The sequence below is a fragment of the Ascaphus truei genome, chromosome 1, assembly GCF_040206685.1.
Source record: "Ascaphus truei isolate aAscTru1 chromosome 1, aAscTru1.hap1, whole genome shotgun sequence".
In the NCBI taxonomy this organism is placed as follows: domain Eukaryota; kingdom Metazoa; phylum Chordata; class Amphibia; order Anura; family Ascaphidae; genus Ascaphus; species Ascaphus truei.
This window is the reverse complement of record NC_134483.1, coordinates 89,305,634-89,330,845: the sequence shown is the minus strand read 5'-3', so window position 1 is coordinate 89,330,845 and position 25,212 is coordinate 89,305,634. Positions and strand designations below refer to the sequence as shown.

General features: G+C 44.3%; 1 protein-coding gene across 5 annotated transcripts in view; it reads right to left on the bottom strand.

Moving 5' to 3' along the window:
• The window catches only part of POC5 (POC5 centriolar protein), a 75,407-nt gene that overhangs the window by 18,592 nt on the left and 31,603 nt on the right, over nucleotides 1–25,212 (bottom strand). For 4 of the 5 annotated variants that reach the window (XM_075591347.1, XM_075591331.1, XM_075591341.1 and 1 more), the window contains one exon: nucleotides 11,299–11,475. The exons of the other annotated variant lie outside the window; for it this stretch is intronic. In XM_075591347.1, the coding sequence (XP_075447462.1) occupies nucleotides 11,299–11,475 (177 nt within the window). The remainder of the gene's footprint in view (nucleotides 1–11,298; nucleotides 11,476–25,212) is intronic. 5 annotated transcript variants of the gene reach the window in all.

Here is a 25,212-nt window from a genome sequence, read left to right as displayed (position 1 = left end):
GACACCACAGGTGATATCCAAGGGGTTGGCGTTAGAGCCCAAGATAGATACAAGACACATGTTGGGATCTACCTGATAGGTAGAAGTGAAACCAGTTTAAAGCATGTTCCCCCTATTCCAGAGTACTGAAGCTTGTTTAGCAAGATAACATGATCAACAGTAACAAAAGCCTTTGCAAAATAAGAGGAATATTGCACCAGTATATTGTCCCAGTTCCATTCCACACTTAATCTCACTGCAAACTTTTAGGAGGGTAATTACTGTGGAGTGTTTTGGGCAAAAACCAGATTGAAGTTGGTAAAAGAAATTTGTCTTGGTAAAGGAAATTGGTCTTCGTACAGTAATCACTTAATTGGGAGTGACACAATTTTCCATGACTTTGGGTAGTATTGGGAAAAGAGAGATTGGCCTGTAATTTGAGAGTTTTTGTCCCCACTTTTGAAGATTGAGATAGCTCTGGCAGTTTTCCAGGTTTTAGGGATATGGCCTGTAGACAAAATAGAGTTGATTAGGGAAGCAAGCGGTATGGCAATAGCTGGGGCATCAAGTCGTAGGAACTTTGATTGCAGTAAGTCAGGTCCACATTGGCTGCTTAGTTTTGATTGCTTGAGTAATCTCCTCTTCAGATACTGGGGCAAATTGAAAATTGTGGGCAGTGTTGGGAGAGAATGGGGCTATAGGTGTTTTCCCAGAATGAGCTTCATGTATGTAGTTTGGGTTGCGCTTTGCTTATAGGGAAGTAGCACAACCCACAAAGTATTCATTGAATGCATTTGCAATGTCAGCTGGGTTTGGCAGAGTAATTTCATAATTTGTGATATTAGATAGTTATGAGTGCAAAAAGGCTGTAATATATTGTAAGAGTAATATTGGGCTTTTCCATGTCGTTTACCTTATACGTGTATTCTGCAGGCATTTGTAGTTAAGATCCTTAGTAGTGCCAGTTACTTTGTAGCTTTTCCACAAGGCATTCCTAAAATGGTAATTCGCAATAAGGTCGGTTGTAACCCATGGGCGGTGGGCCCCCCATTCTCTTATTCTGCGTAGTGGAGCATGGGTATCACAGAGCTTTAAGAACTCTGCTTGGAAATAATCAAGCGCAGAATCAGTGTCGGGAATTAAATAGATTCTGTACCAAGGGCAGTTGGTAAGATCAGCCAGAAATGTTGTGGGTTAAAGTTTCTAAATGTTCTAGTGAGCAGAACTTTAGGGCTTGATTTGAGTGATCCGATTTTCCGTACACAGTACACGTTTGCATGGTCACTGAAAATGTGAGGTAGAACACCATAGGATTGGATTCTGTTGGGACTAGAAGATAGAATCCAGTCTAGCAAGGAATGGTTGTGAGATTTTAGGTTTGTCCGTGTGGGTTGGGAAATTAGTTTGGTTAGGTTTAGTGACTTGAGCTGTCTGGATTTTTTTTTTTAGTTTTAGGGTCAAGCTTATTGAGGTTGAAATCCCCAAGAACGAACAACTCACACGTCCCGTTCAGAGAGGAAATTTAGCCAAGAAACTGAGTGATATCATTCAGGAATTGAAGTGGGGCTTTAGGGGGGCAGTAGATGCCAGCAATGAGAATACGCTCGGAGAACGGGAGGCAAATTTTTCCAACTAGGATTTCAAAAGAGGGTGGGCTTGGGGGCAATTTAGCAGTGTAAATTGTAAGGTGTCTTCAATATAAAGTAATACCCCTCCTCCTCTCTTCCACTTATCTTTCCTAGAATGGCGATAGTTGCATCGAGGGTTTTAGGAGTTAGCCGTGTTTCTGTGATAATGATGGTGTTGGGTTTATACTCAAGGAAACATGCCCTTATAGTTCATCCAGTTTGGACAACAGGCTATGAATATTTAAAATGGGAGACAGATAGCCCTTTTCAGCATTTGAAAGGGACTTTCTCAGGGGTAGGAGACACAGTTGAAAAGGGAGGGCCTGGGTTGAGTTCAATATCACCTGCTAAAGAGAGTGACAGTATAAATAAAAATATGATTAATTGTTTGCAGGCTGTAAGTTTGTGATGTTGGCTATTAGAATGAGCGGTGGTTGGTGTACAGGTTTTCAGAGTTTTCCACCAACATTTAATAGATAATGCATGCCTTTTGAGAAGGGTGTAATTATGATACTGGGTGTGGGACAGGATGAGACTTCTTCAAATTTACCAATGTTATTGTTCATTTCGTCTGTTAGATCATATCATTGGACATACAAATTAGGATCAAAAGGCTTATACACATAATATTGACTACACATTATACAAAACATGACCTATTTGGTTTGCCTCTAACCTTGTATGCAACACAATCAAATTCAAATCGGGAAATAAAGCTTGAAAATAAATGTGACAACAACTTTAAAACTGTAAAGCTGTGGTTTTCAACCCAGAGGCTCTCCACAAGATACCCAGCAGTAGGTTAAAAAAAAAACAACAAAAAACACACAACCCATAAAATCTGGTAATGGCATATATTTTATGCTATATATAATGATTTAAGCAAGTTATATATTGAGAAACTACACGATGTTATATTTTTTTTTAGCATTTTACAGTCACAGATTTGTTGGAACCACAGATCAATGTAAGTGGGCTGAGGACAGGGGCGGATTGGAGATAAATATCAGCCCGAACGATATCAGTCTTACCGGCCCTCCTCCAATGACGCGGCGTCATGACGTTGTGTTGTCATAGCGACGCATCAACATCAGATTGTAATGCCACGTGTCGTCGGGTCGCAATAACAATGCGACGCTGCAGGAGGAGATGTCGCTCTGGTACGAGACACTTAAAGAGGCCCTGTGCTCTGAAACCGATAATCAGTTTGTGGGGAAGAGCGTGGGGCCTCTGTGACTGCCAAAAAGCTCCCCCTTAAAACCACACACACACACACACACACACAAGGCGGCATCATCCTATGGCCATTTGCTCCATTTTCCAGCGGCCCAAACCGCCCTTGGCTGCGGTTCCACAGAGTTAAAATACATTCTTAATATGCAGGGGCCTATGCTTTCGCCCAAAAGGCCTACTTACTATTCAGTAAGCCTCGGTAAGTTACCATTTTTTTCGGCATTCTCCCCCCCCACCCCCTATTGCAGTTTGCAACAGCCCAATATTCCAACTTTATATCTTGAGACAAAACTTTAGAAGCATGGTATGATTGTGCAATAGGACACAGTTCGGTACATTTATGCAGGGGTACTAATCTGTATACTCCAATTATTAGACAACTCATTTATTTACATGCATGCCAACAGCCTACATTTGTCTGCACTGCTACCACCCACCAGCAATTGAACTACTCCCACATACCATTCATGTTGTATCCTAGGTACTAGATCAGAAGTAAAATTATACAGTGATGTTAGAGCTGTGCTGTGTTAGTCACAGCGTTTATATTTAGATAGTCAGTTCTCTGCCCATCACTATAGTGGTCAAATCAAATCAAATTAATTTGTTCACATGTGCTCTAAAATATTAATAGCAGACATAATAAATGTTAAGTTTTAAATTAGCCACGGTGTGCATCAATAAAGTGCCTCTTGAATACAATTCAATAAACACTTAGCCAAGCAAACAATTCAAGAAATAAAACCACTAGCCAAACAAGCAATTCAATACATAAAAGCACTAGCCAACAAATCAATTAATTTAAACCATTAGCCAAATAAATTAATTAATAAAACCACTAGCTAACACACCAATTAAAACCAGTAGCCAACAAAAGAAATAATTAAAAACACTCAAATCGGAAAATGAAATAAAAACAAGCCATCCAAATTACAAACAATTTAAGCCAAACAATAAACCGAAAAAGAAAAAACAAATCGAAAAAAAAAACATTTGCCAAAAAATGCATTGGCTGTCACTGTATTTATCTGTACCCTAAACGGGCACAGATTAATACATTATCAGTCAAAGGGCAATGAAAAACAAAGAAAAAAATACAATAAAAAAAATTACTTGTAAAAATACAATTACATACATTCAATATGTTTCTTACCTTTAGAAGTGTTGACCCTCCGAATCCCGGTGTTTTTGAAAGCTCTCGTACCGCGACGTCATCCAGCTTGAAGAGCCGGAACAGGTAACACAATTCTTCTATTTTCTTCTGTCATTATTCCTTTCTTTTCTTTAATCTTCTTTCTTCATCTGTCGATCCAACCCCATGGCAAGTCCCAAAGGATGTTGTCTCGTCATCTTCTTACTGTTAAATGAGACGTCCATGCCTTATATAGGGCCTGTGATGTCACATTTTCAGGTCAGATGGTACCGCTCCAATCTGATTGGACACTATCGTGTCTGCCTCTTTTTTTTTAAAGGATGTGATGTCATCTCCAAGGGAGGAACGTCACAGCCTTAAAACCACATGGCTATATCAAATGCTATTACAGCCAATGGGATTGAAGACAATCCCATTGGTTGCTCTACCATGTGATAGGTTACATTAGTTCAAAAGAATGTGACATCACTTTAAAGGGATAACGGAGCCTGTATCTCGGGAAGCAGGGAGTCCCTGGACCTGAAATCAATGTGGTTCTGCTCCGGAGATCCCCTGCTCATCTACACTAGTATTAAAATGTATTAAAATGTATATTAAAAACGTTTGATCGCTGGTGAGATATGTGCAGGGAGAGGCCCTTTTCTGAGAGGCGATCATCACGTCGCCAGCTACTTGCCCGTTTTGTGAATTTCGCCATCACAGGTAATAGAAACTTTCTGAATACCGTGATAGCAACGCTAAAAACACAGGCGATTTAAAAAGGCCTGCCGATTTTTTTCATGACGGCTTAGGGCGCACTTACTGTATAGTGCTGGCGACGCGACCGATGAAATTACCCGTCGCCACCGGCAAAAGTTGTAATTAAACTTTTAGCGACAAGGAAGTGACGTCACTTGGGGAGGGCCGCGTAATTTGATTGGTTTAGAGCCAGTCGCCACAGGTAACTGTCTCTAAAAAAATCAAATTTACCCGGACTTTCAAAAATTTTAGACGCGACGTCGCTCCGTCTCGCTTACTATAAGCGCTTGCGACGGAGTCAATTAATTTGTTTTGGAGCGCCGTCGCAAGGCACTATAAGCGCAGCCTAGGCCAAATAGCAGTTTTTAAGTTGAACACATATTGATAATGTTACAAAGTCCATCCATATGCCTACACACACGCCCTGCATATAAACACTATACAATATTTAAGAGGCTATAAAAGATATTGAACCTGTGAGGACTATTTGAATTGACTCAGGAGTGTTCAAATGTTTGATGATCTGATGAAAGGTCCATATGGGACGTGAAACGTTGTTTCTCCTCTGCTGTTGGCTGTTACAATAAATTAAGAATTGTATTGTGAACTTGTGAGTAGAGCTCAACTTTGTGCCTCTGTCCTAGAGGAGACCTGCATTTTGGAGGAATTTGTTTGTCTATGTTCTGTTGGCTGCACAAGCAGGATTCTCCCCGCCTGAAACTGTTTCCCCACATTTTGAAACTGTAATCACTGATATGCAATACATTTTCAGTGCAAGCTGAAATAAATAGATTTTTTATGTTTTTCCATAATCCGGAAAAATTAGCTTTATATTGCTTTTGCATAGTAACCACCATGATCTAAAATGCTCTATAAAAACGGCTTCTATTTTTTTTCCTCATACATAAAATATTAAATAATCAAAAACTAACGCCAATTTTCAGAAAACACTTTTAAACTAGACTTCAAAAGATTACACCTAACATTTCGAGACCTAGAAAAACATACTCATCTAAAACAGTCTGAGAACCATGGGACATCTAATGGAAATACATAATTTAGTTCAATTGGCTCATTTAAATTCCAAATCTGCCTGCATGGAATCCTGATTCCTGGTGTTAACTACTCAAGTCAGACTTTTCCTGGAGATTAAGTATGTTTTCTAACAGCAGAGACCTGTATGTTGATATTTCCTATTTCAGTGGCATGTCACACACCCCATAACAGATGGCGTCTTTCCTGTGAACTGATATAAAGCAATTCAGCCCATGGCCAAGATGCCAGTGGTTGTGTTATTTTCATAAACAGAGCAGTATAAACGCATAACAGTTCTTTTGAATAATTACGTTTATTATAATGAACAACTGATTAGCAAAAGTAAACAATCATATTCAATGAAACGACTATTCCTTCAGAGCAGTTTTCATGCAATCTGTAATTGTCATTAGCCTTAATCAATCACCTTTGTAGTCTTCCCACTGCACACATTTTTACTGTTCCCATGCAGAGCAGGAGCAATATGTAAATGCAATTCTACAATCAATCACTTAAACGCATAATCTTTATGCATACACAATCTGTGCTGATGGATACACATACATATATAAACACTACCCATCACAAATAGGATTTCACATTTACAGATGTATCTCCCGGTAGCACATTGCAGCAGGATATACACAACACACCAGCAAGAGAAGTCACACTTTTACATTAGCCGTGGGCTGCTACATCTGCATATACAGTATGTGCACTGAACTAGGGTTGAGTGGACTAACCAAAGCCTTAAACCATACACACACGTCAATATGTCCTAGGAAACATTATTATAATAGTTAATATTACAGTTTCGGAAGTAAATATAATGCAGAAGTGATTTACCAATTCCTACACTTTAAATAAAAAGTAGATACGTGAAGCAGTACTATTTTAATATTCCACTAAGACTTTTAAAAAAAAACCTCTCTGACCTCAATATACAATTTTTGTAATGAATACATACTATTGTGTTGTTACTCATTAAAACAACTCAATATCTGTCAATCATTCTCGCTCTCTCCACTTTAAGGCCCATCTTAAAACACCTCTAATTAATCATTTGGGTAGCTCCCTTGGTTAATACTTTAAGTCTTGTATTCATTAATCGTGACCCCTTGCAAACACACTTAGTAGACAGTTCCCACTGCCTCTACAAGTTCTCCCTACTTACCACTTAGATTGTAAGGTCTTCAGGGCTAGGATTCCTTACGGTTTCTTTTATGTGTGATGCACTTATTCCCATTGTTTTGTCACGTGTATTAAAAGCGCCATGTACATGTATGGTGCTTGTGACAAAGACTTACTCCGGGGCTCCGCCGTCTGTCCGGGACTGTTAGAACACGGTCTTTTAGGGTAGGTTAAATGATGAGACGTCACGTACTGTTCCTTTAAACAGGCTATGCCTGGTTTATTTAGTCCCAGGCACTGAGACTGCCACAGTGAAAACAGAAAACAAAGCCAAACAAAAAGCTGCTCAACTGAGCGATAACTTAACTTAGATATCCGTGACTCAGGGTTGGAAGTGGCTTTTCCACTTCCAACAACAAAACAAGGTACTTTTGCAGACTTAGACAAATGAACAGAAAGATTGAACCTGTTTGGGGAAGAGGCTTCTCCCCTCTGTAGTTCAGCAGCCTTCCAGCCTCCAGGCTCTTGGGGAGAGGGAAGAGCAAACAGGAAATCAGTCTTACATACCTGATTTCTAATTAGCATGACAGGTGACAGAAATCAGGCAGCAGAAAAACTCTGGTCTGGATCTCTCATCCCTCAGTTCCAGCGCTTGCCAAACTGTGGGATGGAGTGCATGTATTATAAGGCTGCACTCCCAGGCCAAACAGGATAGAAACTGTTCAGTATCCTGGGAGCCCTATATACGGAATTTATTACCATCCCCTGGTTTCTGTCACATGCTATACAAATAAAGAGAGACATATATACATACAGTACATAGTAAATGTAAATATTCATAAGGGGGTAAAAAAAAACCCTATTTTAGTAGAGTTGAACTAAATATTAACAATGATACATAGATATTTTTTGAACACATATTGAAGGCGCTGTCCCAAAGAGCCTACAATTGATTTTGGGAGCTGAGACACAGGAAGATAAAGTGACTTGCCCAACTTCACAGGGTGAACGGACAATGGGCTTCAAACGAAGTTCACCCGCTTTAAAAGCAGTGACATTATCACTGAGCTACTCATATAAACACCAGGTTAGATAAAATAGCATCCTTACATCCTGAGGCCAAGAGGGAGCATCTCTTCCATATTAATCTAAGAATGTATGAACACATTTATCAGTAAAAACGTTTCAGTGAAAAAGCTACAATTTATAGTAACAATATTTTGGGTAGCCAACATGTTCCTTTAGCTCATCAAATCATAGATGCACAGGAAGGGAGACTATGTAATTTCCTCTACTTTAAAGAATATCTTGCTACAGGAATACATAATTGGCGTTCTGTGATTTTAATTATATTTAGAATTTGGGTACCTATATTTTGAATTTGGGTACCTATATGTAGCACCCTATCCCTATGCCTAAAGGAACCCCGCGGGCGACTACGTGTGCTGTTGTACCCGTCAGCTCACAGGAGGCCTAAGCCTCAGCTTCTGGAAGCCTGGGGTGAGCTCTCTCTCTTTCTGTGCAGCACCTAAACACCTGGTGAACACAGAACAATCCCGCACCCAAATGTGAGGTAGCGCTACCCGTGAATTGATGGTGCACGGTGGGTACCTTCCTGATCACAGGCCTGACCAGGGTATAGTGACGGTAGGATGCGGTCTTCGGTCCCACATAATGGGGCCTCCAACAATTTCCCTCACACCTTGTCCAAGGAGCAGTCCGCGTGGTTATTTCCAGCAAAAGGATTCCTCTCCGGTGCTGCCACGGGTCCCAGGTCACAGTCCACCGCGTAGACGTCCGGCTAACGGCGTAGTAAAGTAGCACTATGGTGGGGAGGGTCCCCATCTGGTTCCCTACAATACGGAGCTCTAGTGGCTCATGGCTTAGCTGGGGCCTAGGGGCAAGGTCTAGGCCTAGTCCAGGAAGCTACGGCTCCCTGGACTCTACCTTCTTCCTTGGATGCCTCCGTCACACTGCCTATGCTCTGTTAGTCCTGCACAGGATATCCTTAATTCAAGATGGCCGCTTGCGCGCTGTCTCGCAAGTCCTGTAAAGCCCCTTTCAGGCAATCCAAGATGGCTTCCGAAGGCGCATGCGCGCCAAGCTCCGCAATGGCCGCCACCACTTCCCCCGACCGCACGCACTCCCGCCGAGCAGCTGGCCAGTTCCCCGCACCGGGGCAGAGTAGGGGACTGGCTACATATACTGGACACCTAACAAGCTCCTATTGAACCCCCAAAATGACCACAACATATATATAAGCATATGAGTGTCACAGAGGAGTGCTACTGAGCATGGCAATATATATTTTTAAAACCAGAGACAGAACATAAAACACAGACAAAGCTCAGTTTTTAGCACATCCAGTGAGACTCATACACGGTACAGTGCCTAAATATATATGTATAATTATCTAATAAGTAAAATGGTCTTTTAGTTTGACATTTTTGGCCAAAATTGTTGTAAGCCCCTGAGCCAACGCCAAGGCAGACCACATATCAGGGGTCCCTAACGCTAATATAAATTCTTAATAACCTGTGTAATAACTGGAAGAATGATTACAATTCTTGTCCAGCTAGTCATGGCTGATTGGAGGGTGGCAACCTCCTTCCTAATTTAAGCTCACCCCCTCCCACATTTAAATGGTTATGGGCTCACTCCATAGCATCTTCCACTCAGGGGAACTTGCCTGCTTGCAGTTTGGCTGTGACATCTCTAATACAGAGTGCTTTTCCTGGTAATGTACAGGTTAATAAAAGCTTCAGTCAGACTCAGAACTTTGCAACTAATATTGACAGATTTACTATAAATCATTCTTCCTGTTATTACACAGGTTATTAAGAATTTATATTAGCGTTAGGGACCCCTGATATGTGGTCTGCCTTGGCGTTGGCTCAGGGGCTTACAACAATTTTGGCCAAAAATGTCAAACTAAAAGACCATTTTACTTATTAGATAATTATACATATATATTTAGGCACTGTACCGTGTATGAGTCTCACTGGATGTGCTAAAAACTGAGCTTTGTCTGTGTTTTATGTTCTGTCTCTGGTTTTAAAAAGACTGGCTACATATACAACAGAACTAGAATTTAAACATTCCCAAACTCATTTTTCAATAAAAGCCCATTGAGCCTATGATTTTCTTTCAGAAAACTCTTGCAATCGTTTATCAATACAGTCTGTAGCCGCTTCGTCATAAACTCAATCACAGATATTTGATGATGTTCCAAAGGTTTGTTGTAATCAGAGAATGTTCCCTTCATTTTTTAAGATGGCCTGTAAACCTTATTACCTTTGTTTCCAATAATTAATTTCACATGGTTACTGTTTCCTCACTCCTTCATGAACGTCTCTGTTCTCGCCAACTTCCCCACTACACCATTATTTATACACCTCTCTCCCAACAACTTCTTTACCCCTCAATAAAAAGCACTCCCACTTATCCTCTATTCACACCCTCTATCTACTCATTCCTGCTACAGGGTATCTCCCCTAAGCCAGACATACACAACTGATTTCACCCATGCCTCCCTGCTATCTCTTCCCCTGTAAAGTGTGTTAACCCTTAAGTTATTTGACTAACCTTAAAACTTTCCCCACAAATCAAGCATCCCAATAGTCTGAACTCATGGTTACTGTCCCACATTCAGTCACTCCTACCACTCATTGTGACTAAGCACTGCCATCTACAGCACTTATTCCCTCACCTACTGTCTCTGTAAATTCCCCATCAAAACTCTTAGATAGTAAGCTCTTGGGGCAGGGATTTCCTTTCCTCTTGTCTGATTTTGCTGCACTTATTGCATTATTATAATTCCCTGTAATGTATTCTTTGTGAAGCGCTGAGTACACTTTTGGCGCTATATAAATAAAGACATACAATACATGGTAAGAGGAAAATTACTCAAATAAACAACTTTCTATTTGAAAACACTCCAACATATGTCAATAGCTATTCACATGGCAACTAAATAATATTAATAATAAGCCATAGTTGTCATTACGGCAGCAAGTGGGCAGTCATTGTGCACCCCCCCTCCAGTCAATAAGTGATACATCTACCTGAACTGTGAGTGCTGTTCCCTCAATACATACAAATAAACAATAACACTGTAAGGCCCAATGTAAAAGAACACAACTAATATAATTGGCATATTATCCTCAGGTTCTGAAACACACGCCAGCATGTGACAGGATTTAAATTTTGCATAATTTTTATTAAATAAGTGCGTGTCTGGACCCTTTCAGGGCTTCTGCAATAAGCCTGGAAGAAATGTTTTTCACGATCGGTCGATTCGGAGCTTATTGAATAAGCCCCTTTGATGGAATTAACTGAATATACCCTTTCTAGTTTTTAATTAATATGCAATTCTGAACAACCCCATAAAAAAAAAATTACCTCATCTTTTCTCTTCGTGGAAGTCTCATATGTCTGTAGAAGCTCCTGAAGGTTGTCCATCTGGTTGCTCAGCTGAGTCATATGTTCTGCATGCTTTTCTCCTTGTTTTTTCATTTCTGATTTGTGTTGCTCAATTATGGTAAGTCTCCATTTGCTTAATTCAGCCATAACATTCGTCTAATGGGGGGGAGAAAAAAAAAAGAAGATATATTGTTATGGTATATTAAGTTATAGTAAACAGTACTGGCAGTGAATGAAGTAGGGATTTTAGCATATTAAGTACCCACTTCCACAGGGTACATTCCATCCTGCGGAAGTGCTGTAAAACTTGCTTAAAGCGGCAATCTATGCATGCTTTTTTCCCCATTTGTTTTTCAAAAATTTGAATACAGGATTGAAGCAGGGTGTCTCCGGAGTGAAACCCTGTTCATTTCAGCTCCGGGGACCACCTGCTTCCGCAGATACTTACCTCAGTAGTGGGTGCCGGTAGCCGTTCCAGGGTTCACATTATGGTGGATTTTCAATGCGGGCTAATAGGAAGGCGTGACGTTACCCGGGGCGGCTTCCTATTGGCTCATGTGACGCGGGAGCTGTAAACTGTAGAAAACTGCAGAGATACAGGCACCCCCTTCAGAGGTAAGTAGTATCTTTAAAAGCAGGGAGTCCCTGGAGTTGAAATTAACGGGTTTCAGCTCCGGAGACCCCGTGCACGTATGGCAGCAACAAGTTTAAGGGTCACATGGTGATTGATGCCTTTTTTTTTTTAAACTGTAACCACATCTCACAAGTATTTTTGAATAATTTTTAACTTATTTTGTATACAGTATATCGTTAACCAAGACTTGGGAGGGGGTTAATTGTGCCTACTCCCTTTTGTCGGATGTTCGTATGTGGTTAACAAGAATTTGCCCATCCAGTCCACCTATTTTATTCCTTCCCCCTTATTTCTTTTGGCTCTCTGATATGGGCATGGTGGACCAAGAGTAAATAAAAACACTTGACGGGCAAACAATCCCAATTCTGAGGCCGCTAACAAATGCAATTTCCACTCAATTTCCAGGTAAACAAAAGCTACCTAATCTTTGATTTTAGCACGGTTACAGTAGCTCAGGGGAGACCAATTCCAGTCCTCAAGGGTCACCAATAGGTCAGGTTTTAAAGATATCCCTGCTGTCACGGTAGCTTATGACAAGATATAATGAACACCAAATATCTGGGTTGAACTGAACGAGGCTTAGATATAATAAAATATATTTATTCCTTAAAAAAGGTGAACACAGCAATATAGTACAATTAATAGGCAAGAAGGTAACACTTACTTAGGGTTGGGGGATGGAGAAGTATCAGCTAGCAATTCTCCAGCAATCCGGTGACATTCCAGGTGGAATCAGAAGCACAAATCAAAACTGTAGGGTTGACACAGTTTATATACCTGTGTAACCCTATTCTTAACATTGAATACAGACAATTGGTGAACAATTATCTGTATCCAATCCCTAACGTGGAGACACAGATTAACCCATGCCCCCCAGCTAATTAGCCCATGTGTACTGGGACTCTATGGGTAGCCCCATAATTAAATCAGGGGCAACGACCAGTCTACCAAATGAAGTATCTGCATTGTTTGTAGGTGTAGACATAACACTTACAAACCACTCCAGTTTGATGATTCTCCACCCTCAGGTAACAATTAGAGTGGCAGAGTCTGCCGATTAGTACTTGCTCGGTTGATTAGTACTTAGTGTAAACAATCAGGCAGTTAACTTTTGATGGATACAGGTGGTTGGAAGGGAGCCACAGTCGCAGGAACATCCAAAAAATAAAAGGAAATATAATAGTGCAATATGTTGTGATAAAGCGAATTTTGAGATGTCTTGGCTCTATAGAGTGTCTACTTACAATAAGTAGGTGTATAAAAAGCGTATTGCAAAGTAAGGTGGTGTGTAGCAGGCTGCAGAGACAGGATCCTCGCGAGTTTGAGGTGAAGGAGATCTCACTCAGGTACACATGCCACAGGAAAAGATACAGAAAAGACCATAGTACAGATCGGACAAAATCAGTTTGTATTAAAAGCAGGGTAAAAGTTGTACTTACAATAAGTACATAAACAATGTACACGTAGCGTTTACTTTAGAGGTGAAACCGGCGTCTATGTGGGTAGCCTCTAGCTTCTGCAACTCCCTGTCCTCCTCGTCGGATCGCGATGACTGGCGTCTGACGTCACTACCGGCGCAGGGGTGACGGCTTCCGATCCGGAACACAGAGGTTGGCAGACAGCAGGGGGACCGCAGACTAGGCACCTTCTCCTTCTGGGCAGCTGTGCAGGCTGCAGGAATAGGCTCAACGCGTTTCGCTGTGTTACACCACAGCTTCCTCAGGAGCAAGACTTGCTCCTGAGGAAGCTGTGGTGTAACACAGCGAAACGCGTTGAGCCTATTCCTGCAGCCTGCACAGCTGCCCAGAAGGAGAAGGTGCCTAGTCTGCGGTCCCCCTGCTGTCTGCCAACCTCTGTGTTCCGGATCGGAAGCCGTCACCCCTGCGCCGGTAGTGACGTCAGACGCCAGTCATCGCGATCCGACGAGGAGGACAGGGAGTTGCAGAAGCTAGAGGCTACCCACATAGACGCCGGTTTCACCTCTAAAGTAAACGCTACGTGTACATTGTTTATGTACTTATTGTAAGTACAACTTTTACCCTGCTTTTAATACAAACTGATTTTGTCCGATCTGTACTATGGTCTTTTCTGTATCTTTTCCTGTGGCATGTGTACCTGAGTGAGATCTCCTTCACCTCAAACTCGCGAGGATCCTGTCTCTGCAGCCTGCTACACACCACCTTACTTTGCAATACGCTTTTTATACACCTACTTATTGTAAGTAGACACTCTATAGAGCCAAGACATCTCAAAATTCGCTTTATCACAACATATTGCACTATTATATTTCCTTTTATTTTTTGGATGTTCCTGCGACTGTGGCTCCCTTCCAACCACCTGTATCCATTCCATTTGAGGGGGATCTGTACATATCCCCCACAGGAAGGTTGAGACATCGTTTAAGTTACTTATATATTTTTTCCTGTGTGAATCTATCATTATACCACTGCACTTTTATTTAGCGCCTATCTAAATCATTCTGGTTTCATCACTAGTTAACTTTTGATCACAGTGCTTAGGCTCAATCAACCGGCTGCCCTTCATGACCTATTAGCATAGCAGATGGAGTCTGCATTGTCAGAGCAAATCCAAAACACCATACATATACACTTTAATATCTACACATATTAATAAGTTCCATTCTGATGGGCTCAGTGGGTCGAATTTTGCCAGTTTTTAATGCCTACAGTGACTCCACACATTGGCCAAATATCAACTCTCTGCGACCTCCAGAACTGGAGATACAGAAATGCACTTTAAAACATTAAAATACAGGATTATAATGAAACATGGGAACAGGGGAACATACATTTTCCTGACATGACAAGGTGTAAGCCACATTCCTGGACCGCAGTCCAGTTAACCCCTTGCCTCCCTGGTGAGGTCAGGGGGTGGTCATATGGGGTGCAACCCCTTTAATACCGGGCCAACCCCCTTCTCCCTCTACACCTCCCCTTCTTAATGGGTGACCTGTGGCCCACTGGCCCTAACGGGGAGTGGGGCACTGCTGGCACCATTAATGAACTCAGTCTCAGAGGGATAGTCCTGACATGAAAGTCCATCAGCATTGCTGTTTTCACTACCCTTTTTGTGCTGAATCGTAAACTCAAACTCTTGCAAGGCCAAGCTCCACCTTAGCAACTGGGCATTCTCCCCTGATGCCCTCTGCAGCCAACTCAGGGGGTTGTGGTCTGTGAGGACCGTGAAAGCCCTTCCATACACATAGGGCTGGAGTTTTTTGAGTGCCCACACAATGGCCAAGCACTCTTTCTCAATGGTGGCATAGGCCACTTCTCTGGAGAGTAGTTTTCGGCTGAGGTACACCACAGGGTGCTCTCTACCATCGTCCCCCACTTGGCTCAACACAGCCCCAATGCCATAGTCCGAGGCATCAGTCTGTATGAGGAAATGTTTGGTATAGTCTGGGGCAGCCAGTATGGAGGCCCCAGCAAGCGCAGTTTTCAGTGCCTGGAAAGCAGTTTCACAGGCAGGAGTCCAGGTGATAAGCACAGGCAGTTGCTTCTTAATCAAATCAGTCAGAGGTTTGGCCACGGCGCTGTACTGTGGGACAAACTTCCTATAGTACCCTGCTGTGCCCAAAAATGTCATGACCTGTTTCTTGGTTTTTGGAACAGGCCACTGAACTATGGCTTCTACCTTGGCTGGCTCTGGTTTGAGGTGCCCTCCACCCACCCTGTGCCCTAAGTACAGGACCTCTGCCATCCCTACCATACACTTAGTGGGTTTCAAGGTAAGCCCAGCCTCCCTGATCCTATCCAGCACCGCAGCTACATGTCCTAAATGGGAGTCCCAGGAATTACTAAAGACAGCAATGTCATCTAAGTAAGCCCTGGCATAGCTCTGCATCCCTTCCAGTAACCTATTGACCAGGCGTTGGAAGGTAGCCGGGGCATTCTTCATCCCAAATGGCATCACCAAAAACTCATAGAGGCCACTTGGAGTGATGAATGCTGACTTCTCCCTAGCCTCCAGGGTCAGTGGGATTTGCCAATAGCCTTTGCTCAAATCCATAGTGGTCAGATACTTTGCCCCCGCGAGTTCATCCAGTAACTCATCCATGCGGGGCATGGGGTAGGCATCTGACACCATCCCAGCGTTGAGCAAGCGGTAGTCCACACAAAACTGGGTGGTCTTGTCCTTCTTAGGGACTAGAACTACCGGGCTTGCCCAAGGACTCTGGGACGGAGTAATTACCCCTAGGGCCAGCATCTCCTCTATCTCCCTCTCCATACTGGTCTTGACCTGTGCTGACACTCTATAAGCGTGCTTATGCAGAGGCTGCAGATCCCCTGTGTGCACTGGGTGTTTTGTGAGATGTGTGGTCCCTGGCATGTCAGTGAAGAGGGTCCTAAACTTAGCTAGCATGTCCCTGGCTTCTACCTGCTGCCTAGCACTCAACTGTGCCCCTATCTCTACCTGCTCCACAGTGTTTCCCTGCCTAGCCTCCCCTAGGAGATCAGGCAGAGCATTGCTCGCCGGATCCTCCAGCAGTGGGCTACAAATGGCCATTACTGCTCCCATACTCGGTGCTCTGTATTCTTTCAGCATATTGACGTGATATGTCTTATGCCTCTCAGGCTCTACCTGTACAACGTAGTTGTACTCATTCACCTTTAGGAGGACCGGGTACGGTCCCGACCAGGCAGCCATCAACTTGTTCCCCCGAGTGGGTTTGAGAACAAGCACCTGTTGTCCTGGGATGAATTCCCTGCTACGGGCATTCCGGTCATACCATTGCTTTTGCTTGGTCTGAGCGGCCCTGAGGTGGTCCTGGGCCACCCCCATGAGCATCTCTAACCGGTCTCGGAGATCTACTACATACTGAATCACGGAAGCATCAGTAGCAGTAGCCTCCCCTTCCCATCCCTCACGGAATAGGTCGAGGTCCACGTACCCTGCGGCCATATAGTAGCTCGAAGGGGGAAAAGCCTGTAGATTGCCTACCGAGAGGTACCGCAGGAAACAGCAAATGCTGTAAATGAATCTCCAAGACTTTCCCCTCCGCCTCTATAAAGGTCCGAAGCATCTGCTTCAGGGTTCCGTTAAACCTCTCACATAATCCGTTTGTCTGGGGATGGTAAGGGGTAGTGCGCCGGTGCTGTACACCGCATGCATCCCAGAGACAATGTAACAGTTCACTCATGAACTGCGACCCCTGATCGGTTAGGATCTCACTAGGGAAACCTACCCTAGAAAAAATGTTCAGCGATGCTGCTGCCACTGTCTTGGCATCTATGGTGCCAAGCGCTACCGCCTCAGGGTACCGGGTGGCAAAATCCACCACTGTCAGGATGTAGCGCTTCCCTGACCTGCTAGGAATCATAAGGGGTCCTACAAGATCCATCGCTACTTTCTGGAAGGGTTCCCCTATTATCGGCAGGGGTTTCAGGGGTGCCTTCACACGGTCGCCCGCCTTACTCACTCGCTGGTAGGCATCACAAGAGCGGCAGAAAGTGCCCACATCTCGAGATGCCCCCGGCCAGTAGCAACGCTGTAATAACCAGGCTCGCGTTCTGTTGCCCCTCTGATATCCCGCTAACGGAATAGAGTGAGCTACCCGTAACAGTTGCTGTCGGTACCCCTGGGGCACTACTAGCTGTCGCTTACTGGTCAATCCCTCCTCTATCCCTGGGTTCCCTTCTTCTCTATTCAGGAGTCCCTTATCCCATAGGCAGTGCTCAGTGCCTTCCCAATGCCTGAGATTCGGACGCCCGAAGTCTCACGCCGGCCAGGGTAGGGTATGTCTTCACTGCCTGACTAAACTGGGCTCCTAATTCTGGCCACCCCCCAGTCATGTCATTGTCCGGAGAATGGGGAAGGGTGAGGGGGAACAGTAAGTCAGTCTGTGGTTGCAACTGATCCTGGCTTACCTCCCCGGGCTCCTCTGAGCCCACCGCTAACATTGGTCCCAAAGGCTGGGGGACTGGCCCTGCCGCCATTGCCGCTGTCTGGCTCCGGGTAACCGCCGCCACTGCAGCGGGCTTGGGCACTCTGTCATAGGTGCAGGTCATCGGTCCCAGGTCGTTGCCAAGAAGAACATCGGCATCTAAACCGGGTAAAACCCCCACCTCCCGCACACCCTGGCCCTCCCCCCAACCCAAAAAGATTCTGGCCACTTGCAGGAAACGTGGCTCTCCGTCGGCCACAGTGATCTGCATTCCAGGGCCTGTGAGCAATTCCTCCCCCCGGACCATATCAGGTCGGACCAGGGTCACTGCAGCTCCTGAATCCATCAAGCCGACTGCTTGCCGGTCACCGACTGTGACCGTGGTGAGATGTCTGCTCCGGCCGTCCGTCTGCTGCAGGTCTGCGCTGAGATATTCGCCGCTCCTGGCTGTAGGCACCGATGAAACTGGGACAGGCGTTGCATGGGACGTCTCGCTGGGCGTTGGTTCCATGACCGGTACAGAGTCTGTGGGGAAACCACCCGCACGCGGGCTACCGGCTTCGCTGCTGGGGTGCGTTGCCCCTGATGGGGTCCGCCGGAACGCAGGGGTTCCAGGCAATCTGTTCTGATGTGACATGGGCGGTTGCAGTTGTAGCATCGGCGCTCGTGCCGGAGCTCCCCCGCCTTCGGTGGACTGCTGCCCGCAGGCGGCCTCTGAGTCCATGGGGGGTTATTGGCAGACTTTCTGGCCGGTGCCGCCGCCACCTTGGAAACTGCTTTGGCGGTCATCAGGGCTCGGCTGGCCACATAGTCATCTGCAAGCCTCGCCGCCTCCTGGTAAGTCTTGGGCTTCTTGTCGTACACCCAAGCCCTCACCGCCAGCGGGCACTGCTGCATGAGCTGCTCCTGAAAGATGAGGTCCAGCAGGCGTTGGTAAGTCTGTGCCTCACAGCCCTCCACCCAGCGTATCCCGTACAAAGCCATGCGGTTCACGTAGGTAACATAGGACTCCAGGGGCTGCCTCTCTTCCTGCCGGAATTTACCCCGGTAGGCTTCAGGGGTAAAACCGTACTGAAACAGTAACAGTTCTTTCAGGTGGTCATAGTCATCAGCATACTCATCTGGAAGCGCCATCATCGTCTGCTTAGCCAAGCCGGACAGTAAGGGGTCCAAACGTGCAACCCTATGCTGGTGAAGCACTTTGTACCGCCGACACTGTGTTTCAAAGTTCTTTAGAAAACTGTCGATCTGATCAGTACCTTCCACAAACTTGGTGAGACTGTGCTGATCCAGTTTGAGTTCATCTTTGTTGGGTTGGACAGGGGGGCAATAAGCGGGTCTGTTCACTGCCATAGTGATAAACTGCAGCCGCTCCTCCGGTGTCCCTCTGTCTCCCTACGCAGTAATCAGTGCCAACATTTCAGGGGTGAACGGACCGGTAGCCGCAGCAACCAGTACCCCTCCTGTTGCACTGCTCCCGGGAGGTGCACTCGTTCCCTCCCCGAGATTCCGCCGCCCCGGCATTGGGTTCCTTCCCTGATCTCCGGGTGGTTGTATAAGGGCAAGCTGAGCCGTATCCTGAGGCTCTGCAAGCCGGGCTTCATAGTCACCGATTGCATCAACCATGTCTGCGACCTCCTGGTTCTCATAGGGCAGTCCATATTCACGGCACTTGTCCTTCAGCTGAGCTCGGGTCCTCATGTTGGATGAGCCTTCAGCCTCGCTCATGGTTCACGGTCGCAGCAGTGAGGTGGTGTTCCAACTTGTGTTAACTGTTGCACTACTCTGTGTTCAAAATCTTTAGTCCCAGGAACTCGCAATTCCCTTCAAGTTCCCACTATATTACAGGGTCCCACAGAACACTGTAATATAGGTTCAGTTCAATCCCACCGCTTGCCACCAGTTAATTATAGAGCTTGTCACGGTAGCCTATGACAAGATATAATGAACAGCAAATATCTGGGTTGAACTGAACGAGGCTTAGATATAATAAAATATATTTATTCCTTAAAAAAGGTGAACACAGCAATATAGTAGAATTAACAGGCAAGAAGGTAACACTTACTTAGGGTTGGGGGATGGAGAAGTATCAGCTAGCAATTCTCCAGCAATCCGGTGACATTCCAGGTGGAATCAGAAGCACAAATCAAAACTGTAGGGTTGACACAGTTTATATACCTGTGTAACCCTATTCTTAACATTGAATACAGACTATTGGTGAACAATTATCTGTATCCAATCCCTAACGTGGAGACACAGATTAACCCATGCCCCCCAGCTAATTAGCCCATGTGTACTGGGACTCTATGGGTAGCCCCATAATTAAATCAGGGGCAACTACCAGTCTACCAAATGAAGTATCTGCATTGTTTGTAGGTGTAGACATAACACTTACAAACCACTCCAGTTTGATGATTCTCCACCCTCAGGTAACAATTAGAGTGGCAGAGTCTGCCGATTAGTACTTGGTCGGTTGATTAGTACTTAGTGTAAACAATCAGGCAGTTAACTTTTGATCACAGTGCTTAGGCTCAATCAGCCGGCTGCCCTTCATGACCTATTAGCATAGCAGATGGAGTCTTCATTGTCAGAGCAGATCCAAAACACCATACATATACACTTTAATATCTACACATATTAATAAGTTCCATTCTGGTGGGATCAGTGGGTCGAATTTTGCCAGTTTTTAATGCCTACAGTGACTCCATACATTGGCCAAATATCAACTCTAAGCGACCTCCAGAACTGGAGATACAGAAATGCACTTTAAAACATTAAAATACAGGATTATAATGAAACATGGGAACATGGGAACAGGGGAACATACATTTTCCTGACATGACAAGGTGTAAGCCACATTCCTGGACCGCAGTCCAGTTAACCCCTTGCCTCCCTGGTGAGGTCAGGGGGTGGCCATATGGGGTGCAACCCCTTTAATACCGGGCCAACCCCCTTCTCCCTCTACACCTGCGTCAACACAGGAGGGCTCAAACAGTTGCTCAGTCAACGACTGATCTAGTCCTTAAGGGCCACCAACAGGTCAGAATTGGCCACCCCTGCAGTGGCTTAATGAAGTACAAGATTCCTCAAATATTTTGTTGCCAGTAATGTGGGATTGGACCTTAAAGTGCTTGAAGCACGGCTAACGATAGACAAATACACTGGAGGTTTGTCATATCAGTACAGATTTGTGCTTGGATTACAGAGAATGTAAAGAAGCATTGCCACTTTATGACCCTCCCCTCCTGAAAACTGATAAGCTATACAGCAATGCAGAGTTTCTAATTAGTACAATTCCCTAAAAATATGATCAATCTCTCCAAAAAGCAGAAAACTTAAACCCCTGTGGCTCTTACTGATGCACTAGAGCAGGGGTGCGCAAACTTTGTGTGCTGCGCCCCCCCTTAACTAAAATGTGACGTGAAATGAAGCACGGGGTCACGTGATGTCACTGACCCCCCGTGTCATTTGACGCGCGTTGCTGAAGGTAGGAGACACTGCAGAGGCCTCACGTTATTCCCCGGCGCGTAATTTAAATGCCATAGGGAAGAGCACAGGGCCCTCTGAAGCCCCCGCTCCCCCCCCACTTTGCGCACCCCTGCACTAGAGTAAGGCAATTACAACAATATTGTATATGTATCCATAACTGCCAACAGGTTAATATCTGAGATACAGTACCAAGACTAGAAAAGTTAAACGCCTTATAAAATACTGTAGACTAAAGGTATCATTCATTGGAGCAAAAGAGCATTGCTGTACCACTATATTATTGATGTAAAGTAACATTGGATAGCCTTAACATTTGATCAAAGGAGCAATCCAAGCGTTTTCTTCCCCATCATTTTTTTAATACAGGTTTGAAGCTAGGAGTCTCCAGAGCAGAACCCCATTCATTTCAGCTCCGGGGATCCCGTTTCCAGACATACTTGCCTCCGAAGGGGGTGCTGGTATTTTCTGCAGTTTTCAGCTTCCTCATCACATGGGGCAAAAGGAAGGGCGTACCGGATGACGTCACAACTTCTTATTGGCCCACCATATTGTGAGCTCTGAAGTGGCTACCGACACCCCCTATGGAGGCAAGTACCTCTGGAAGCATGGGGTCCCAACTTCAATCATGTTAATAATAATAATAATAATAATATATATATATAAAAAACCCGACTTGGATTGCCTCTTATGTGACGAGGCCCTAAGAGCCAAAGGTCATATGATTAGTAAAAGCCACCTCGAAACCTCTTCTACCCAGCATCACATCTATTTTGGTGTGCTACTAGAACTGGGATAGAAGAAAAAAATTTATGCACGAATATGTAGAATTTGAAACCAGGACACTATTTGTCTCAAAACATGCACACACTCAAGCATCACCTATCTAAATGTCTGACCAAGAACTGATATTTTTATAAAGAACTTTGAGGTTATCTTTTTTGTGTGTAGATGTCTACACTGATCACTACAAAACGCTTGTGTTGGTCAATGAGTTTTAAGTACTTTCCCCACAGTGGCATTTTACACAACAATATTGGCCAGCTTTTATTTTTCATAAACATTTGTGGCATATCTACTACAGGTCCTTAAAACTTGCTTCATCCCACTATCACTTTAGAAGTGATTAAACTACAGACAAGGATTCTTGGTGAGAACATGACTAGTTCCAGCTTCATAATGTATAATTAGTAACCAAGTTCCAATCCGTCCCAATATACCATCTGTCACGAACAGCACACCTGTGAACACATGACTTAGATATGCAACCAGGGTTAATAAACACGGCTACTCTAGCTGACTCACCTTTCTTCTGCGCAAGGTACTTTCAATTAGTTAATATTTACCCCTTGCTCAATTGTAATCATATCTATCCGCTTCCACCACCCAAGAAATATGCAAATAAAATATGTAATTATATCTTTCAGGGTCTCTGGTCCCCGTTTATGTCTTTATTTATATAGCGCCATTGATGTACATGGCGCTTCACAGTAGTAATACACATGACAATCATATAAATAACTCCAGAGGTGTGGGGCAGTCAGTGTTTAAGGTTTTAAGGTTTAAGGCGGAAGAGGGCTTTAGATACAAAAGGGAATAGAGAGAAGACATCCTTGAGCGGAACGCAAGAGTCGGGACGGTGTAGAGAGAGAAATTAGGGCTGAGATGTAAGAAGGAGCAGAAGAGTGTAAAGCTTTAAAAGTGAGGAGGAGAATTGAGTGCGAGATGTGGGATTTGATAGGAAGCCAGGAGAGTGATTTCAGCAGGGGAGATGCTGAGACAGATTTAGGAAAGAATAGAGTGATTCTGGCAGCAGCGTTTAGGATAGATTGTAGGGGAGACAGGTAAGAGGCAGGAAGGCCGGACAGCAGGAGGTTACAGTAATCGAGACAGGAGAGAATGAGGGCCTGAGTCAGAGTTTTAGCAGTCGAGCAAGGAGTCGAGTGTGACCCCAAGGCAGCGTGCTTGCGCTACTGGGTGTATGACAGAATTTCAAACAGTAATGTGGAAGGAGGTAGTGGAGCCAGGTTTGGGATGAAAAAAATATGTTTTTGACATGTTGAGTTTAAGTCAGCAGAGGGCCATCCAGGATGATATCGCAGAGAGACATTCAGAAGTTTTAGTCTGTACAGCAGGTGTAAGGTCAGGGGTTGAAAAGTACATTTGTGCATCGTCAGCATAGAGGTGATATTTGAACCCAAGCGATGTGATTAGGTCACCTAGAGAGTGTGTACAGTGAAAAGAGGAGAGGTCCCAGGACAGAGCCCTGGGGTACCCCCACAGAGAGATCGACAGAGGAAGAGGTGTTAGCAGAAGAGACACTGAAAGTACGATGGGAGAGATCTAGGTTTGTTACGAGATCAGAGCTTTGTTACGAATATCAAGAGTATGGAGAATGTGAAGAGGGTGGTCCACAGTATTAAATGCTGCCAGGTCGAGTAATATGAGCAGAGTGTAATGACCTCTGTCTTTGGCAGCATGGAGGTCATTAGTTATTTTAGTGAGGGTTGTTTCAGTGGAGTGAGCAGTGGGGAAGACAGATTTGAAGACGGTCTAGGATGAAAGTGGAGCATGCAAGAGAATACAAGATGTTCAAGAAGTTTAGAGGCAACAGGCAGGAGGGAGACAAGTTGATAGTTAGAAAGACAGGTAGGGTCAAGCTGGCTGTTTTTAGTAATGGTTGCATGGTTGAAGGGGGAGAGAAAGGTACCAAAGTAGAGGGAGAAGATACAAATGTCGGTGAGCATAGGGATTATAGTAGGAGCGAGAGGTTTTAGGAGATGGGAGGAAGTGGGGTCAAGAGGGCAAGTGGTAGAGGGAGAAGAGGAGATCAGCAGTGACACATCCTCCTCTGTGACAGAGGAAAAAAAGAGTCAAGGAAGGCAGGAGAATTAGGAAGCGGTGTAGGGCGGGAGGAGGATGTCCTGACATATGGATTCCACCTTATTAAAAAAAAACTATGCACCTAGCACACAAATCTGTTGTAGCAACAAAATGTGTTCTGATTCCAAAACACACCTCTGTTGAATTCTGATTTTATATACTGTACAAACATGCCAACATTTATGCTCAGACCTTCTTGCATTGAAACACACAGACCCACCCCTGTTTTAAATCAGCTGCTTGGGTGACATTTATGACTTAAGGGAAAAAAATCACTTTCCTCGGACGTTTAAAAAAAGTCTGACTGAATATAAAAACACTCATAACTTAATTTCCCGAATACTTAGACAGACGCCATCTTCACGGTTGCGTGTGTGCTCTCCACATACAGTACACGCCTGCATCTAAAATTTGACAGCTTAACGTCTATTTTCTTAATCATGAAGAGTGTGGTATGATTTGATTAGTCTTGCAACTATGCCAAATATGTACCGGTTATTATTCAGAATAGATGTCATCACATTATATCTGTCCTGGAACCTCTCTGCATGTTAATTTCCCTGTTCTGAGGCAGCCATTGCTGTTCAGTGTAGTTGCAACAATGTTGCTATGCCCTGTGTTTTCCCTTGGCTTCTGGCAGTTGCCATGGCAACCCCCCTGTATTTTCACCATAAGATGAACGGGACTCTTCCTCCCCTTTTTCAGGTTGTATAGTCCCAGTTAATTTCCCATCAGCCCAGATCAGCATGCTGCCCTTTTAGTACCAGAAGCCATCTTGAGCAGTCATCTCTCCTATCCTGGTAAAGTTACTGAATTTTACCTATCCATATATCTTGTATTATACCACGTCCCTCATAGTTCCCCTTCATTGCTCCCATGTCCCAGTGTTCCCTCAATACTTTCCCCCCCTTTTTATTTGTATTGTTGTTTCCCCTAAATAAACACTGCAGCAAGTAAGAAGCTTCCCTTGCTTGATATATGG